Raw genomic sequence first — 19,805 nt, forward strand, 5'->3', positions numbered from 1 at the left:
TACTACAAAGCTACAGTAATCAAGACAATAAGGTACTGGCACAAAAACTGAAATATAGATCAATGAAACAGGATAGAAAGCCCAGAGATAAACCCACACACCTATGTCAACTAATCTATGACAAAGGCAAGGATATACAACGGAAAAAAGTCTCTTCAATAAATGGTGCTGGGAAAACTGGACAGCTACATGTAAAAGAATGAAATTAGAACACTCCCTAACACCATACACAAAGATAAACTCAAAACGGATTAAAGATCTAAATGTAAGACCGGACACTATAAAACTCTTAGAGGAAAACATAGGAAGAACACTCTTGGACATAAATCACAGCAAGATCTTGTTTGACCCACCTCCTAGAGTAATGGAAATAAAAACAAAAATAAACAAATGGAACCTAATGAAACTTAAAAGCTTTTGCAAAGCAAAGGAAACTACAACAAGACGAAAAGACAACCCTCAGAATATATTTGCAAATGAATCATCGGACAGAGGATTAATCTCCAAAATATATAAACAGCTCATGCAGCTCAATAGTAAAAAAACAAACAACCCAATCCAAAAATGGGAAGAAGGCCTAAATAGACATTTCTCCAAAGAAGATATACAGATGGCCAAAAAGCATGAAAAGCTGCTCAACATCACTAATTATTAGAGAAATGCAAATCAAAACTACAATGAGGTATCACCTCACACCAGTTAGAATGGGCATCATCAGAAAATCTACAAACAACAAATGCTGGAGAGGGTGTGGAGGAAAGGGAACCCTCTTGCACTGTTGGTGGGAATGTAAATTGATATAGCCACTATAGAGAACAGTATGGAGGTTCCTCAAAAAACTAAAAATAGAATTACCATATGATCCAGCAGTCCCACTACCTGGCATATACCCAGAGAAAACCATAATTCAAAAAGATACATGCACCCCAATGTTCACTGCAGCACTATTTACAATAGCCAGGTCATGGAAGTAAGCTAAATGCCCATCGACAGACGAATGGATAAAGAAGATGTGGTACATATATACAATGGAATATTACTCAGCCATAAAAAGGAACGCAATTGGGTCATTTGTAGCGACATGGATGGATCTAGAGACTGTCATACAGAGTGAAGTAAGTCAGAAAGAGAAAAACAAATATCGTATATTAATGCATATATGTGGAACCTAGAAAAATGGTACAGATGAACTGGTTTGCAGGGCAGAAATAGAGACACAGATGTAGAGAACAAACATAAGGACACCAAGGGGGAAAGTGGGGGGGGGGGGGGATGGTGGTGGGATGAATTGGGAGATTGGGATTGACATATATACACTAATATGTATAAAATAGATAACTAATAAGAACCTGCTGTATAAAAAATAAATAAAATTAAAAATAAATAAATGAACATATAATTTAATGTAAGCATGTAAAACGTGCTGTGGGAAAAGAAAAAAAAGAAAGAACCCAACCCACCCCAGTTAAAACTGATGAGTCAGGGACAATATAGAAGAGACTCTTGCACTGGGAGAGAGGCTGGAGTTAATGATTTCTAAGACCCTGATCGTCCTTCAAGACTGTAGGATTTTATTTCTTCGGTCTTGAGGCTGGGTAAGTACAGGGCTTGCAGGCCTGTGGTGTGCAGCCCAACACGGAGTGTTCCTGATTTGCTGACTTAACAAGATTTACAGGATAGTGCCTTGTACCTACACTCCAGGGGTTCGTTTCTAAGCCTCAGAGTGGTCCCCAGGCTGAGGTGTTGGGTGCCCCCACCTCCAGCCCAGAAGCCTCCCACTTTAAGATGGCCCCATGACTCATAGTCATTTAGCTACTTTGAGCCTCAGCCTCATGTAAGGACTGGGTGTGAAGTCCCTCTGGGTTATTTGTAGTAGTTGTGAGGATTAACTAAGATAATGCCTATGAGTTCTCAGTAAACATTAGATTCCCAGATTCCAATTATTTCCCACTGCCCCCTGTTCCTTCCAGAATCCTCCATTGTGACATGAGATCTGTCCAAACAAGGCTTCCAGCCACTGTTGGTCAGATATGAGGAATGGAGAGGAGCTCTTACCTTGCCACTAAGGAAACTTTATTTCTAGTACAACTGGATTCTTGGGGAAAGATTTGTGGTTCTACCCTTGAAAGGCAAAGGGGCTGTTGTGCCATTTGCTAACTCAGGAGCCATGAGGAGATATATGGTGTCCCATTCCTGGCAGATCCTGAAGAAGGAATTGGTGAGGAGTCTCTTCCCTCTTCCTGACAGGGAAGAGTGGAAGACTGAACAGACAGGTACTTTGAGGAAGGGAGAGGCAGGTGTAGGAGGCAGCCTCGGATGAACGTGGCCACCCTGTACCTTTTGGAATCACAGAGTTCCAGATTAGGCTTCAGAAAGACTGAATTCTGACAGAGAAAGCCATGTAGGCTACTCTGCCCTCGACGCTGAGCGAATCACAGGCTACGCTCTGAGCCCCTGAGAACTGCTCCGTACTCGCCCTTCCTGCTTTAGGAGATTCAGAGAGAATAAGGCACAGCAACAGGGTAGAGTAATAGCTTAAACTTATGGACTCTGGACCCAGACTTCTTAGGTTCAAATCCTAGCACCTACTAGTCATGTGACTAATATTAATATTAGGCAAGTTACTTGATTTACTATGCTTCTTTTCTCCTCTGCAAAGGGTGATGATAACATTAGTACCTACCACACTGATTTATTGTTGAGGATTAAGTGAACCGATACATAGAAGGGCTTACAATAGTGCCTGACAATGGCAAATTGTATTCAGTAAATGTTAATTTTATTAATAAGTCCTCTCCTCGTATTTCTTTTAGATACATAATTTTTAAAGAAAATATCACAGTTACAGGTTAAGCGCCTCACCGTCTCACTCCCTTTCTCCTCACTGGTAACCACTTTCCTGAGATTGATGTGTACCTTTCCTACCTATATTTAAAATTTTTATTACATATGTATGTATTCATAAGCAACTGCAATATGCAGCCCATTTTAAGAAATGGTGTCATAAACGGCATCTCATCTCACCTTTCACCCACTCAAAATTATGTGTGAGCTTTACCCTCATTGACACACACAGCTCTGGTGCCATGTCCAGTCCTGTGACTGTACTGGATGTGGGGTGCTGATGTACCCCCTACTGATGCACACTTGTGTTTTCATCTCTTCACTGTGCCCTGGTCACTCTCATGGCTCTCTCCAGGTGCACAAGTGAGTTTCTCTAACGTGCATACATAAAGTGCATATGATTCCTTGATTGTAAAGTACATGCATCCTCAGCTTTTCAAAATGTTGCCAAATTGCTCTCCAACATATTTGTCCCATATTTCCCATTTCCCCAATCTAAGTGTAAAATAGTATCCTGTTACTTTCATTACATTTCCATTTTTTCTAGCGATGTTCAGAACATTTTCATTGTTTATAATTGATTGTTTTCCCTCTGAATTACCTGTTCATATCCTTTGTTCATTTTTCTACTGGGTTATCTGTATTTTTCTTTTAATTTGTAGGATTTTAAAAATTAAAATTAAAAATCCCAGATAGTAATCCTGTATAACAGTAATTCTTTATAATTCTGAATAGTAATCCTTTGTCTATTATATGCATGGCAAATATATTCTTCCAGTCTGGAAAAAAAAAAGACTGTAGGATTTTATAACAACTCAAAGGCATCCTAAAAAGGGGCAGATCCTGTTAACTTAACAAGAATTATTTTTCAGTATTTTAAGACACCAATTAGTAGACCCTCTTGTTTTAAGTAAGACTCAAGTTCTACTAAATCATCATTTGGAGAGTCCCTTGGACTCCTTGGAAAATGTGATCTATGTTTAAGTGGCTCTAATCGTTTCAATAGACTAAGAGGTACTCCAACTACAGTGGGAGGGACTGGGTTCTAGAATCACCCTGAGTGATGTCAACCCTTCTATGAATCCATGAAGTTCAGTTTCTTAAGTAACGTATGAAGATGGCTGGCCTCTGAAGGACAAAACTGTCAAAGGGCTGTGTTATGGTGAGTTCACTAAAGGGAGGCAGATTGCAGGAATACATTTTAGTTTTTTCTTTGGCAACTGGTAAATCCCACTCTAGCATTCACTTTTTTTTTTAACATCTTTATTGGAGTATAATTGTTTTACAATGGTGTTAGTTTCTGCTGTATAACAAAGTGAATCAGCTATATGCATACATATATCCCCATATCCCCTCCCTCTTGCATCTCCCTCCCACTCTCCCTATCCCACCCCTCTAGGTGGTCGCAAAGCACCGAGCTGATCTCCCTGTGCTATGCGGCTGCATCCCACTAGCTATCTATTTTACATTTGGTAGTGTATATATGTCCATGCCACTCTCTCACTTCATCCCAGCTTACCCTTCCCCCTCCCCATGTCCTCAAGTCCATTCTGTATGCCCCAGCATTCACTTTAAATCATGGGTTACAACCCATTAGCGGATGACAAAATCAAGTCCATGGGCCTCAATCAGCACTTTCACTTTATTACTTTAGTGAAATAGAATAGAATAGAATAGAATAGAAAATAGCAGAACGCATTACACATAGCAAGGGTAAATATTGTTTTGTGAAACTTTCATGTCAGTTAAATGTGTGGGTGAGATATAAATATATTTCTTACCTTGGTCACTCTAAAGAACTCAAGCTTAGGGACAGGGACACAACCATGCAGAAAGAGCAGGGAGACAGACACTCTGGATCGAGATGACGAGTTTTAATGACACAAATGACACCCACAATCACACTTGGCTCTTCAGACAACTTGATCTTTGGGACTCGAACTTGTACAGAGTAAAGCAACACACAGGAGCACACGAGTGACATGGGCAATACTCCTGCTTCCAGCGAGGGGGCAAGACATCTACATTTAATCATCAAAGTACCTTTTTATTCTTCTCAAATAAAAGCCTTAATTTGCTCTGGCCTCCAAACGGGCTCTAATCCCAGATCCCCATTTCCTTTCAAGAGATGTTCTCTTCCCGTGGGGCCAGCTTAAACAGAAATCACCTCACCAGAACAGCTTTTCTGTCCCTCAGTAGTCTCTAATCTAGTTGTGATGTATACAACCAGGTTTGTGCAGGCAGGGAATACACGAGACAGAGGACCGCTTTGGTGGTGCTTGTTTGGGTGGTGTTTCTTCACTGGATTTTGGTGACTGCTTCATGGATGGAGCTGGCCACATAATCTAGGTTTTTGGTGGTTAAGCCACACATGTTGATCCGACCACTTGGCAGCAGATAGATGTGCTTTTCATTGACCAGATACTCAACCTGCTTGGCTGTTGAAAACCAAAAGAGATACATAATCAGAGCAGTAGGAATCCTTTAAGTAATGGAGGTCCAGAGAGTCCATTACAATGACAATTTCCTTTCTTTCCCCTAACACAGAGAAGCAAAACAATAGGAGTTATTTTGTCCACCTGACACAGTGAGAAATACGCTCAGCAGATTCTGGAAACTACTCTTATGAGCTAACTTCCTAATCCCCAGCAAGTTTAACATGGTTCTTCCTGATGGGAATTTTAATCTGGGACTACCTCCCAACCAAACCTTGGAGGTTACATTCACCGGGACACCCTATCCACTCAACCAAACCCATAGACTTAAGAACAATCCATTGATATGAAAAACTGGTTAAGAAGTGCTTTGTTTATCTCTTCCTTCACCTGTATTTGTTTAAGCCTGAGCACCCAGAGCAACTTCCCTTTGACATTTCATTTTCACAGTACATTGGACAAGGCCCTGAGATGAGCGTTGCTGGATAAATGCTGTGTGTGTGAACACGCAGGCTGAACACTGCAGAGACCTCTCGGGCCTGGCGCATCTCAGCTCTCATTCACACGCACACACGCACAGGAGGGTTTTCCCATGAGTTTGCAGAAACGCTGCTGTATGAAATGGGAAGGGACTGCCTGTACTTCCCTTCTGCCACAATCTCTAGAGCTTTTTTTGCTTTATTGCAAAGCCATGAGAGAATTTTAGCTGATTTTTTTCCCCTAAGTAATTAGCACCCTTAAGGCACCATCAATTTGAGGGATCAGGATAATAATAATTGTCATGGACTGAATGTTTGTGTCCCTCCAAAATTCATACTTTGAAACCCTAAGCCCCATTGCGATGGTATTAGGAGGTGGAGCCTTTGGCTGGTAATTAGGTTTAGATGAGGTCATGAGGGTAAGCATGCATGATGGGAATAGTGACCTTTATAAGAGGAGACCAGAGAGCTTGCTCATGCACGAGCTCGCTCTCTCTCTCTCTCCCCCTCACCTCCTCCCTTCATGTGAGGATGCAGCAAGAAGACAGCCACTTGCAAGCTAGGAAGAGAAACCCGACCAGAACCTGTTGATGCTGGCACCCTGATCTCAGACTTCCTAGCCTCCAGAACTGTGAGGAATAAATTTCTGTTGTTTAAGCCACCCAGTCTATGACATTTTGTTATAGCAGCCCAAGCAGACTAAGACAGTAATAAAATCATAATCATCACAGGAGCAAACATTAGGTGCCAGGCAGTGTTCTAAGCACTTTATATTAGCTCAGTTAATCTTGATAATAACCTTATCGCCCCCATATTACAGATGGCATAGATGGCAGTTAAATGACCTTCCCAAGGTCACACAGCTAGTCAGCTGTGAATCTGGAATTTTAAGGTAGGCAGTATAACTCCCGGCTCTCAGCTCTTAGCCAGGATACTATACTGCCTCCGTATGGAAGTGAAAAACCTAGACCCTGTACTCAGTGCTACCTTTGGGCCCCTCCAAACAAAGCCACCTTCACAGTAGCCCTGATCAGCTTTAACTATGTGAATTACAGCCATCCAAGGAGAGAGCGCCTAACCTCAGACATCAACAGAGCCACGGGCACAGCACCTTGTAAAGCCTATGCCCCAGAGGTAGATGTTGTGGTTACAGGGCTCCCGCCCCGTTTTCTTAAATAGAAATGAAACTCCTCTACTTTTATGGGGAAAGGGAGTATCACAGTTGAGAAGCTAGTAAAAGTTAGGGACTCTTTCCCTAGAAAAAGGCCAATATAGGCATACCCAATTTTAAAAATATTTCAGGATGAAAGCCCCTGTTCTGATAGATAAAATGTAGAAAAGGAAGTACCACAACATGAGAATTGTAGAAACTATGTGGCGGGCACATGGGGTTCAAGTCCTCTAACTTTTCTGTATGTTTAAAATTTTTCCTAATAAAATGTCGGAAGGAAAAAAAACAAACCCTGTTTTTAAAAAGGGTAAATAATGCCAAGTTCTAAAAGTATAACTTTATGTTATAAGCCCAGGTCTATTCTCACCACTTTTCAATTCATAATAAAACTAATTTCCTACTCTGGAGAGTGGGACAATACGGATACTTCATGGGAAGACATCCCCACCTTGTGAGCTTTTAGAATATTACTACTCACACGCACCCCAGTGTTCACTGCAGCACTCTACGATAGCCAGGCCATGGAAGCAACCTAAATGCCCATCGACGGACAAATGGATAAAGATGTGGCACATATATACAAAGGACTATTACTCAGCCATAGAAAGGAACGAAATTGGGTCATTTGTAGAGATGTGGGTGGACCTAGAGACTGTCATACAGAGTGAAGTAAGTCAGAAAGAGAAAAACAAATATCGTATATTAACACATATATGTGGAATTTAGAAAAATGGTACAGATTAACCGGTTTGCAAGGCAGAAATAGAGACACAGATGCAGAGAACAAACGTATGGACACCAAGGGGGAAAGTGGCGGGGTGGTGGTGGTGGGATGAATTGGGAGATTGGGATTGACATGTATACACTAATATGTATAAAACAGATAATAAGAACCTGCTGCATAAAAAAATAAATTAAAAAAAAAAAGGGCTTCCCTGGTGGCGCAGTGGTTAAGAATCCACCTGCCAATGCACTGGACATGGGTTCGAGCCCTGGTCTGGCAAGATCCCACATGCCACAAGCAGCTAAGCCCGTGTGCCACAACTACTAAGCCTGCGCTCTAGAGCCCGTGAGCCACAACTGCTGAAGCCCGCATGCCTAGAGCCCCTGCTCTGCAATAAGAGAAGCCACCACAACAAAAAGCCCATGCACCGCAACAAAGAGTAGCCCCTGCTCTCAGCAACTAGAGAAAACCCACGTGCAGCAGGGAAGACCCAATGCAGCCAAAAATTAAATAAATGAATAAATAAATAAATTTATTTAAAAAAATAAAAGAAATGTGGCTAGGGGAAAAAAAAAGAATATTACTACTAAACACCATTTCCATTATACTTAATATCTTAAAAATTGTATAAGGATGATTTTCCTTAATTAAGTGAACTAATTTCCCATTCCAGAACTGTGAGAACACCAAAGGCTAACTGAGCTATCCGTTTACTTTCTTGGTTAGCCTCATTTTACCCCAAAGTGTTTCGGTGAGTCTGCAATATACAATCTTTACTACCTTTCTTTTGGCTTTTTTCTGAGCCCATTTCAAACAGGCACTCTGATGGCCCTGGTTTATAGTACCTCCCAGTACCTGAGGTTCTACTGACTACCCAAAGGCACACATCTGTCCCCTGAGCCACTCAGACACAAGCTCCACAGGGAGGTCATATCTGCACCACGCAACCAGTGGCTTGGCTTGAGGTGCTCTGGAATTACTTATTAAATGAATGAGTCCTCTATCATCAGAAGGGATGGCCAATCACTGATACACCCTACTGACGGCTGACCAAGATCGTGCATGGCTGCCTGTTAGACTGTCAACTGACTTTTAATTCCAACTACCAATCTAAATTCTTATTTATGAAGTGAAAAGAGAATGTTGTAACCTAGGCAATGCTTGGAGACTAGGAAAGACCTGTTAAGAAATTAGGTCCTTCGATAATCATATGTAATATTTATACTTAAGGTTAAGGAAAACCCAAAAGGTGCCTAAGCATTTATAAAAGATGTTTCATAAATCAAGGCTCCAAGGTACAAATCCTGTTACTTCCCAGCTGGCTCTGAGCCACTTCCCAAGCCCATAAAAATGAAAATATTTGAGTTATGTTCTGGAGGGTAGACCACAACAATGCTCTTCTGAGACCCAAGCAGTCCAGGAGATGGGCGGGGCACACTGAGAAAATCTAACTTGTTCTGGTCCAAAGTAATAGCTGACCAAATGGGCAACAGCTAAGGGAGCCAAGCCCAAGAACACTGGCTGTGAGGAGTGCTGTGTCCAACAGTGAGCATTCGAGGCGGTGGGGCCACTTACAGTTCAACCCGGTGAAACTGAACATTCCAATCTGCTCCGTGATATGGTTCCAGGTTCCAGGGGTCTTGAGGGCTTCTAATCGTGCCCTGAGCTCAGATCTCATGGTCAGAATGCGGTCAGCCATTGTCTTCACATTACCTGTCCTGAGTGGACAGCAATATGAATACCAATCCACACAGGAGAGATGGTACACGAAAACAGAAAAATTTTTTTAATGTAATTTAATCTGTAAGCTGAAAACATGATCACAACCTGCCTATTATGGTATGTGGATGCCTGGATGGGTGGATAAGGAGACCAGAGAGATAGACTTACTAGGCAGAAGGAAAGGACTTTATTTACTGATGGAGTTTATGGCTAGTCTTAGGTATACTGGCTGTAATACCACTTATGTTTTAACTCAGACTTCAGCTAGGTGCTGCTTGAGACAGGATAATATATTTTATCAGGTGTAATTAAGTAGAGATTACAGATTTAGCTACTACAAAAAAATTACTGTTTCAAAATAAGACGAAAAATATATAAATTAGATAAGAATGAAGAGCCCCAAAATTGTTGCACTAACTTGAAGTTAGATATTCTATTCTATCAGAAATTCCTCCCTGTGTTTCCCAACTTTAAGGGGAAGAAGCCTGGGTGGTGGGAGAGTGGGGGAAACTCCCATTCACTGAGGGCCTCCTTCCTATGTTCCCAGTGCTCTGTTACACACATGTGTAAGTGTCAGCCCTATTTTACAGAAATAATAACTGACACTCAAAAGAGGTTCAAGTATTTTTGTCCTGCCTCTGCCAGCATAAAAGGAAGAGGCAGTTAAATGTAATGGGACAATCGCTGTTCTGCATCCCCACGCTTCGCCCATCGGCGTTGAGCCCCTTACCATTCATTAAAAAGCTCAGGGTCAGAGAGGGTATGGGCCACGATTCGTGCTCCCTGAGCAGGGGGATTGGACCACGTAATTCGCACTATCTTCTCCATCTGGGAAAGGACCCGGAGGATGCTATCAGGTTCTTTCGCAACCACGGTCAGATTCCCCACTCGCTCATCTAAAAGGAAGGAGGAAAATCAGCCTTGGGGCTCCGGGGGCGGCGAGGCTGGGGCAGCTGGGCTGTAACTCATGAGAGCACTCACTGTAGAGCCCGAAGTTCTTGGAGAAGGACTGGGCACAGAAGAGCTCGAACCCTTCAGACACAAAATAGCGAATGGCCCAGGCGTCTTTTTCCAGGTTGCCAGATGCGAAGCCCTGATAGGCTGAGTCAAAGAAGGGGAACAGAAACCGGCGCTGTGAGGAAGGAAAGTGAGTCAGGGCAGGAAATCCTCCTGGAACCAACCTCAGACACCGGCCTTCCTTCCCCAACTGGTGCCTGGAAGGAATGTCTCACCCTGTCCGTTTCTCCTACCTCTTTCCTTTCTGCATCCAACTCCACTTTACATCTGTTTCTCTGTTCACCTAAATACAAACCAACAAATCTAACTTCGGTAAACCTTATTTTTTTAAGTATATTGTCCTAGAGTGTCACGATGCTGCTTTGCCAACAAGGGCACATCTGATCATGTCACTCCGTGACATCAAAGATTTCCAGGGGCTCCCCACTGCCCTCAGAATAAAGTCCGAGGCTTCAGCACAGGACCTGGCCCCCATTTGCCTCTCTAGCCTCATCACTCACTCGCCCCCTCCCCTGGAACTCCAGCCCGTACCACGAATTACTTTTACTTCCTCATATGGACCATGACCTCTGCCTTGGGCTTTTGATGGTGCTCTTCCCTCTGCAGGAAACATTCCTTCCCTGCCAGCCCTGACCCATCCTCATCCTTCAAGTCTAAACACGGAAACCACTTCTTCCAGGAAGGCTTCCTCTGCTACCACCAGCCCTCCCAAAATGCACGCACTCCCCAGAGTCTGGGCTATGTGCCTCCATAGGACCCCATCAACACAGCTGTCTCACAGTACGTGGCTGTCTCCCCAAACCGGCTGTATGCTCTGAGGGCGGGACCACCTCTGCTTTGTTCACTATTGTCCCCCTATGGCACCTGGTACATAATAGTTTATCAAGAAGTATTCTTTAAACTTGTTAATGAAGAATATGTACACCTTGAGCTAGAAATTCCAGTGTAGAAAGTTATCCCAAAGAAATAATAAAAAGGAGGTTTAGGGGCTTCCCTGGTGGCGCAGTGGTTGGGAGTCCGCCTGCCGATGCAGGGGACACGGGTTCGTGCCCCGGTCCAGGAGGATCCCACATGCTGCGGAGCGGCTGGGCCTGTGGGCCATGGCCGCTGGGCCTGTGCGTCCGTAGTCTGTGCTCCACAACGGGAGAGGCCACAACAGTGAGAGGCCCGCGTACCGCAAAAAAAAAAAAAAAAAAAAAAAAAGGAGATTTATTACATATATTGTTCACAAGAGTAAGAAACCTGGGCACGAAATGGCCATCAACTGATTTAATCAATCTGTACTGTGACATAGCCATGCATGTCATGTATAACTACACTAAAAAAAAATTAAAAAAGAAAAGAGCCTGACATTCTGTATATCAAAATGTTAACAGTGGCTTTCTTTGGGTAATAGAATTTATAGTTAGTACTTATTTTTTTCTTTGGGCTTTTCTCCATTTTTCCAAATTCTTCCGTAAATAGGTACTGCTGTTGAATACATCAAATATTAATACACACTATTTTAAGAGATGCTCTGAAAAGACAGTTACCTTCATGACAGAGGCAATCTGCTTCCACTGCTCCGGAGTTGGGTCAGTCCCAGTCGGGTTGTGTGCACAGGCGTGGAGGACAAAGATGGAGAACTCGGGAGCTTTCTGGGGAGAAGGAAGCTATGTAAGTTCTGACACCAGCAGGGACATGGGGGGCAGAGTCAGGGGCACAGAGGGCAGGTACTCCCTCCTTACGTGCCATTTCAGAAACCACCATCCGGCCTGAGTAGGGTGTCTCAGACTCTCTCACTTATCAACTGATCCAAAGACTTTTCCCTGCTCTTCTTGACGTCATAGCATTCTGTCTACTTTTTCTTCTAATAACCCACCTCCAGATCATTCAGAAAACCCTGGAGGTCTAGTCCTCTCTTCGCTGCATCCCAATAGTGATAAGACCGAATTTCTTTAAATCCAGCGGCAATAAAGACACCATTATGATTCTCTGCAAGCAAAGGGGTAAAATGTTAAATGTTTTACAAACACAAGGAGGCATGAACAGAAGGGACTCAAGGCAGCTTCCAGGGCCCTCACAGGCTCAACATCCACTGGGTGACATGGAGGTGAGGGGTTAAGATTGAGAGGAATGACTGTGACCAAGAACAAGTTTGACCAGTCTAGTCATGCTGACTTACATCCTACTACAGTGGGACCTCCCTCCTCTGGGAAGGCTCAATATACACTAAAACACAAGTTCACCAAGAGTCTTGGGATAAAGTAGTCCCAATCTGAATTTAAGCATCAGGTTACCCATGTACTACCATAATCCACTGCTCAAGCCATTCTCATGTTAGTTGATCCAGGGCTGGGTTACATTTTCAGTGTAAGCAGTGAGACTCATGAGGATAATTCCTTCCCTGCCGGCCCCGACCCTTCCTCATCCTTCATGTCTAAACACGGAAACCACTTCTTCCAGGAAGGCTTCCTCTGCTACCACCAGCCCTCCCAAAACACACACACTCCCCAGAGTCTGGGCTATGTGCCTCCATAGGACCCCATCAATATAGCTGTCTCACAGTATGTGAGAATGCCTCTGGCTTCTCTGTTTCTCCTCTCACTACAGCTACAGGACTCACCCCAGGTTGGTGAGGATACATAGACGGGCGTGTCCTTGTTGTTTGTTCCATTGTACCATCGCGCTAAGAACTCAGCTCCAATTCGAAGTGCACCTGTTCCCCCCAAACACTGCACACCTCCTACCTGAAAGAGAAGAAGCAGGATCACTGGTTATTTAATGGTGAGGTCAGATAATATTAGGGAAAATATGGTAATGATGAGCACTTCCTTAAATGTGTTATGTCTATAAAATGTCATAACTACATGAAAAAGTATTATTTGCCCATGTTTACAAACGAGGAAACTAAGGCTAAGAAGTGAAGCACCTTGCTCAAAGTTACAAGCTACTCAGCAGAAAGGTCAGGTCTTCACCCAGGAAGTCTGGAAGTCTGACCCCCAAAGGAGTGTCCCTCTGAACACAGAGGTGGAGGACATACCTAGGCCCTAGGACATACCTCGGGCACATTAGAGTGTGCCCTGCAAAGCAAACTCATCCCTTTGCACCCATCACAAGATCAAAACTGCCCTCCAACAGAAGCCGGTAAAATAATGTTCTGAGCTTGCTATCATCAGTCTGCAATGCCCTTTCTCATCGCTATGACAAAGGCTTATTAATCCTTAGAAATGTTCTCACAGAACAAAGGTTATATGCAAATACTACTCTCCTCTCCTGAAGCTTCCTCTTATCTTAAAATGGCCTCACCTAGGCAATAATAAAAGTCCTACGTTTTACCATTTACAAAATACCTTCACACACATTCTTGTTTGACCCTCACACAGCCCTTCAAGTAAGTTCTAGATCCCCAATTTATACATGAGGAAATTGATTCAGAGAAGTGGTTCGCCAAGGGATTCGCAGCTGGTGAGCGGCAGAGCTGGGTATAAATCCAGGCCTTCTCACTCTACATCTAGTCACTAGGCCCTACTTCTGTTGTTCTGCCTTAACATCTTTGCTTTTGCCCCTTCACACTTCTAATTAGGTTTTAGCATAACTCTTTCAGTAGAGAAATGTCATTAATTACGTGTTGCTTAATATGTCTAAAGGAGAAAGAAAGAGAAAGATCACATAAGAATGTCTACTGAAAAGGAAGGACACACACCAATGTGATAACAGCAGCAACCTCTGGGGAGGGACCTAGGATGTGGGAATAGTGGTCAAAGGGACTTTGGCCTAATCTACAAGTTGTTTTTTTAAAAAATAAGGAGAATGTATTCATGTATTATTTGGAAAATTTTTTAATAATTTAAAAAATATATTTAGATGTCTGTAATTTGCTATAAAATAATTCAGTTTTGGCAGGGAGGGTGGGGGAATATACAAGACTGACCAAATACAGATCATTGTTGAAGCTAGCTGATGGATCCATGGGGGTTTGTTCATTACAGTTTTAACTACTTTTGTATATATTTGAAATTTCCCACAATAAAGTAAAAAAAAAAATCTTCCTAAAGAAGAAAAGCTTCCAAAATCTTTAAAAAAAAAAACTAATGTCAACACCAATGCTGAAAGATGACAAAGGGAAAAAAAAGAGAAAAAAAGAGACCTCTTTCATGAATATTGATACTAACTTCCTAAATATTGATGAACAGTATTAATCCAACAGTGCATATAAAAATACTCCCTTGGTCAAGTTAGTCATCCCATGAATGCATGATTATTAACAAATATAGGAGTGAGTCAGTTTTCCTGGACCTCTCCCATGTATATGTGTTATTAAACTTTGATTTTCTCCTATTTTAAAAAAAAGAGAGAAGAAATATAAAATTTGTCATGCTGCTAGATAGAGAAAATGATCACTCAAATGATCATCATAACAGGAGAAAACAATATAGCTATTTCTGATATAAATGCTTGGTAAAAAAAGAAGCAATGAGACTTCCTAAAAATAACTAAAAAGAAAAAAAAATAAGATCCAGCCATGATGAGTAAGTCAGCTTCATGAAGAACACTGAATCACGAGCAGAAGTTCCCTTTAAGCTAGGAACTAGGCAATAATACCAATTATCACTATTATTCCCCACTGCTCTATTTACATTCAGAGATCTGAGCATCCGTGAAAGAACATCGCCTGAAACGTGAAACAGAAGCGAAGTTGACGTTCAGGAAAACGAGGAACTGAGCACGGCATCCACTGCAGAGAGGAGCAAAGGCAGTGGACTGGGATGGAAAAGGTCACTGTGCATCAGATGTGGTTCTTCAAAGTGGTCCCCCCCTGAGCACTGGTCCCTTCCCATTACTTTATTTTCTTTTTATTTTAATAATTTCATTCATTCATTTATTACAGTAGGTCCTTGTTGGTTATCTATTTTAAATATAGCAGTGTGTACCTGTTGCTTCCCATTACCTTAAAGGTTTGGGCTTTACATTGTGACCTACCTGGATTCCTTACGCAAATCTCGACCAAGGTGATGTAACCTAAATGTACATTCATTTTTTATGGATTTGTCATCAGCTAAGCTGAATGTCAACTTTATTCATTATTTCACATTTCAAATACCTCAGCACTTTGTATAGGAATGTTGATACTTCCTATACAAATGAGCAAGGTCTCCCTTAAAGCAGGGATTTAAAGTTATCATGGATATGTGACAGGTGCATGTGGATATCAGTAAAGACATTCCCAAGCATAGTTTTATATTTCCTGTGCTCAGCTTTTTTTTTGTTTTGGGGGGGTTTTTTTGTTTTGTTTTAATTAATTTATTCTTTTTTCTTATTAGTCATCCATTTTATACACATCAGTGTATACATGTCAATCCCAATCTCCTGATGCATCCCACCACCACCTCCGCCCCCACCACTTTCCCCCCTTGGTATCCATACGTATGTTCTCTACATCTGTGTCTCTATTTCTGCCCTGCAAACCGGTTCATCTGTACCATTTTCTAGGTTCCACATATATGCGTTAATACACGATATACGTTTTTCTCTTTCTGACTTACTTCACTCTGTATGACAGTCTCTAGATCCATCCACATCTCTACAAATGACCCAATTTCGTTCCTTTTTATGGCTGAGTAATACTCCATTGTATATATGTACCACATCTTCTTTATCCATTCATCTGTCGATGGGCATTTAGCTTGCTTCCATGGCCTGGCTATTGTAAATAGTGCTGCAATGAACATTGGGGTGCATGTGTCTTTTTGAATTATGGTTTTCTCAGGGTATATGCCCAGTAGTGGGATTGCTGGGTCATATGGTAATTCTAATTTTAGTTCTTTAAGGAACCTCCACACTGTTCTCCATAGTGGCTGTATCAATTTACATTCCCACCAACAGTGCAAGAGGGTTCCCTTTCCTCCACACCCTCTCCAGCATTTGTTGTTTGTAGATTTTCTGATGATGCCCATTCTAACTGGTGTGAGGTGATACCTCATTGTAGTTTAGATTTGCATTGCTCTAATAATTAGTGATGTTGAGCAGCTTTTCATGCTTTTTGGCCATCTGTATGTCTTCTTTGGAGAAATGTCTATTTAGATCTTCTGCCCATTTCCGGGTTGGGTTGTTTGTTTTTTTTACTATTGAGCTGCATGAGCTGTTTATATATTTTGGAGATTAATCCTCTGTCCGATGATTCATTTGCATATACTTTCTCCCATTCTGAGGGTTGTCTTTTTGTCTTGTTTATGGTTTACTTTGCTGTGCAAAAGCTTTTAAGTTTCATTAGGTCCCACTTGTTTATTTTTGTTTTTATTTCCATTACTCTAGGAGGTGGATCAAAAAAGATCTGTGATTTATGTCAAAGAGTGTTCTTCCTATGTTCTCCTCTAAGAGTTTTATAGTGTCCAGTCTTACAATTAGGTCTCTAATCCATTTTGAGTTTATTTTTGTGTATGGTGTTAGGGAGTGTTCTAATTTCATTCTTTTACATATACCTGTCCAGTTTTCCCAGCACCACTTATTGAAGAGACTGTCTTTTCTCCATTGTATATCCTTGCCTCCTTTGTCATAGATTACTTGACCATAGGTGCATGGGTTTATCTCTGGGCTTTCTATCCTGTTCCATTGATCTATATTTCTGTTTTTGTACCAGTTCCATATTGTCTTGATTACTATAGTATAGCTTTGTAGTATAGTCGGAAGTCAGGGAGTCTGACTCCTCCAGCTGCATTTTTTTCCCTCGAGACTGCTTTGGCTATTCGGCGTCTTTTGTATTGATTACTGTAGTATAGCTTTGTAGTATAGTCGGAAGTCAGGGAGTCTGATTCCTCCAGCTGCATTTTTTTCCCTCAAGACTGCTTTGGCTATTCAGGGTCTTTTGTATCTCCATACAAATTTTAAGATTTTTTGTTCTAGTTCTGTAGAAAACGCCATTGGTAATTTGATAGGGATTGCACTGAATCTGTAGATTTCTTTGGGGAGTATAGTCATTTTCACAATATTGATTCTTCCAATCCAAGAACATGGTATATCTCTCCATCTGTTGGTATCATCGTTAATTTCTTTCATCAGTGTCTTATAGTTTTCTGCATACAGGTCTTTTGTCTCCTTAGGTAGGTTTATTCCTAGGTATTTTATTCTTTTTGTTGCAATGGTAAATGGGAGTGTTTCCTTAATTTCCTTTTCAGATTTTTCATCATTAGTGTATAGGAATGCAAGAGATTTCTGTGGATTAATTTTGTATCCTGCAACTTTACCAAATTCATTGATTAGCTCTAGTAGTTTTCTGATGGCATCTTTAGGATTCTCTATGTATAGTATCATGTCATCTGCAAACAGTGACAGTTTTACTTCTTTTCCAATCTGTATTCCTTTTATTTCTTTTTCTTCTCTGATTGCTGTGGCTAGGACTTCCAAAACTATGTTGAATAATAGCGGCAAGAGTGGACATCCTTGTCTTGTTCCTGATCTTAGAGGAAATGCTTTCAGTTTTTCACCATTGAGAATGATGTTTGCCATGGGTTTGTCGTATATGGCCTTTATTATGTTGAGGTAGGTTCCCTCTATGCCCACTTTCTGGAGAGTTTTTATCATAAATGGGTGTTGAATTTTGTCAAAAGCTTTTTCTGCATCTATTGAGGTGATTGTATGGTTTTTCTTCTTCAATTTGTTAATATGGTGTATCACATTGATTGATTTGCATATATTGAAGAATCCTTGCATCCCTGGGATAAATCCCACTTGGTCATGGTGTGTATGATTCTTTTAATGTGTTGTTGGATTCTGTTTGCTAGTATTTTGTTGAGGATTTTTGCATCTATATTCATCAGTGATATTGGTCTGTAATTTTCTTTTCTTGGAATATCTTTGTCTGGCTTTGGTATCAGGGTGATGGTGGCCTCATACAATGATTTCGGGAGTGTTCCTTCCTCCGAAAATTTTTGCAAGAGTTTGAGAAGGATGGGTGTTAGCTCTTCTCTAAATGTTTGATAGAATTCACCGGTGAAGCCATCTGGTCCTGTACTTTTGTTTGTTGCAAGATTTTTTTTTTTTTTTTTTGTGATACGCGGGCCTCTCACTGCTCTGGCCTCTCCCGTTGCGGAGTACAGGCTCCGGACACGCAGGCTCAGCGGCCATGGCTCACGGGCCCAGCCGCTCCGTGGCACGTGGGATCTTCCCAGACCGGGGCACAAACCCATGTCCCCTGCATCAGCAGGCGGACTCTCAACCACTGTGCCACCAAGGAAGCCCTGTTGCAAGATTTTTAATCACAGTTTCAATTTCATTGTGACTGGTCTGTTCATTTTATCTATTTCTTCCTGGTTCAGTCTTGGGAGATTATACCTTTCTAAGAATTTGTCCATTTCTTCCAGGTTGTCCATTTTATTGGCATACAGTTGCTCGTAGTAATCTCTTAGGATGCTTTGTATTTCTGCAGTGTCTGTTGTAACTTCTCTTTTATTTCTAATTTTATTGATTTGAGTCCAGCCCTCTTTTTCTTGATGAGTCTGGCTAAGGGTTTATCAATTTTGTTTATCTTCTCAAAGAACCAGCTTTTAGTTTTATTGATCTTTGCTATTGTTTTCCTTGTTTCTATTAAATTTATTTCTGCTCTGATCTTTATGATTTCTTTCCTTCTGCTAACTTTGCGTTTTGTTTGTTCTTCTTTCTCTAGTTCCTTTAGGTGTAAGGTTAGATTGTTTATTTGAGATTTTTCTTGTTTCTTGAGGTAAGCTTGTATAGCTATAAAATTCCCTCTTAGAACTGCTTTTGCTGCATCGCATAGGTTTTGGATCGTCATGTTTTCATTGTCATTTGTCTCTAGGTATTTTTTGATTTCTTCAGTGATATCTTGGTTAGTTAGTAGTATATTGTTTAGCCTCCGTTTGTTTGTGTTTTTTTTCCTTGCAATTCATTTCTAATCTCATAGCGCTGTGGTCAGAAAAGATACTTGATATGATTTCAATTTTCTTAAATTTACTTGGCTTGATTTGTGACCCAAATGTGATCTATCCTGGAGAATGTTCCGTGCACACTTGAATAGAAAGTGTAGTCTGCTCTTTTTGGATGGAATGTCCTATAAATATCTATGGTCTATTGTTTCATTTAAAGCTTCTGTTTCCTTATTTATTTTCATTTTGGATGATCTGTCCATTGGTGTAAGTGAGGTGTTAAAGCCCCCCACTATTACTGTGTTACTGTCGATTTCCTCTTGTATAGTTGTTAGCATTTGCCTTATGTACTGAGGTGCTCCTATGTTGGGTGCATATATATTAATAATTGTTATTTCTTCTTCTTGGATCCCCTGATCAATATGTAGTATCCTTCCTTGTCTCTTGTAACATTCTTTATTTTAAAGTCTATTTTATCTGATATGAGTATTGCTACTCCAGCTTTCTTTTATTTCCATTTCCATGGAATATCTTTTTCCATCCCCTCACTTTCAG

The 19,805-nt window shown here is 41.3% G+C and overlaps 1 protein-coding gene across 5 annotated transcripts in view; it reads right to left on the reverse strand.

Moving 5' to 3' along the window:
- Positions 1-19,805, reverse strand: part of GOT1 (glutamic-oxaloacetic transaminase 1) — a 59,875-nt gene that overhangs the window by 25,576 nt on the left and 14,494 nt on the right. For 4 of the 5 annotated variants that reach the window (XR_002643923.3, XR_016388139.1, XR_016388138.1 and 1 more), the window contains exons 3-8: positions 12,998-13,121; positions 12,254-12,366; positions 11,925-12,029; positions 10,357-10,507; positions 10,106-10,271; positions 9,229-9,371 (exon numbers count right to left, since the gene is read on the reverse strand). Coding sequence is in view for 2 of the 5 variants with exons in the window: in XM_022569100.3 (XP_022424808.1) it covers positions 9,229-9,371; positions 10,106-10,271; positions 10,357-10,507; positions 11,925-12,029; positions 12,254-12,366; positions 12,998-13,121 (802 nt within the window). In the remaining 3 variants the exon portion in view is untranslated. Of the gene's footprint in view, positions 1-4,472; positions 5,283-9,228; positions 9,372-10,105; positions 10,272-10,356; positions 10,508-11,924; positions 12,030-12,253; positions 12,367-12,997; positions 13,122-19,805 lie in introns of those variants that run through there. The other variant, XM_022569099.2, reaches the window with a different exon arrangement.

Source organism: Delphinapterus leucas, chromosome 16, assembly GCF_059928025.1.
Source record: "Delphinapterus leucas isolate spDelLeu-1000000601 "Yukka" chromosome 16, BTC_Dleu_Yukka2, whole genome shotgun sequence".
NCBI lineage: Eukaryota > Metazoa > Chordata > Mammalia > Artiodactyla > Monodontidae > Delphinapterus > Delphinapterus leucas.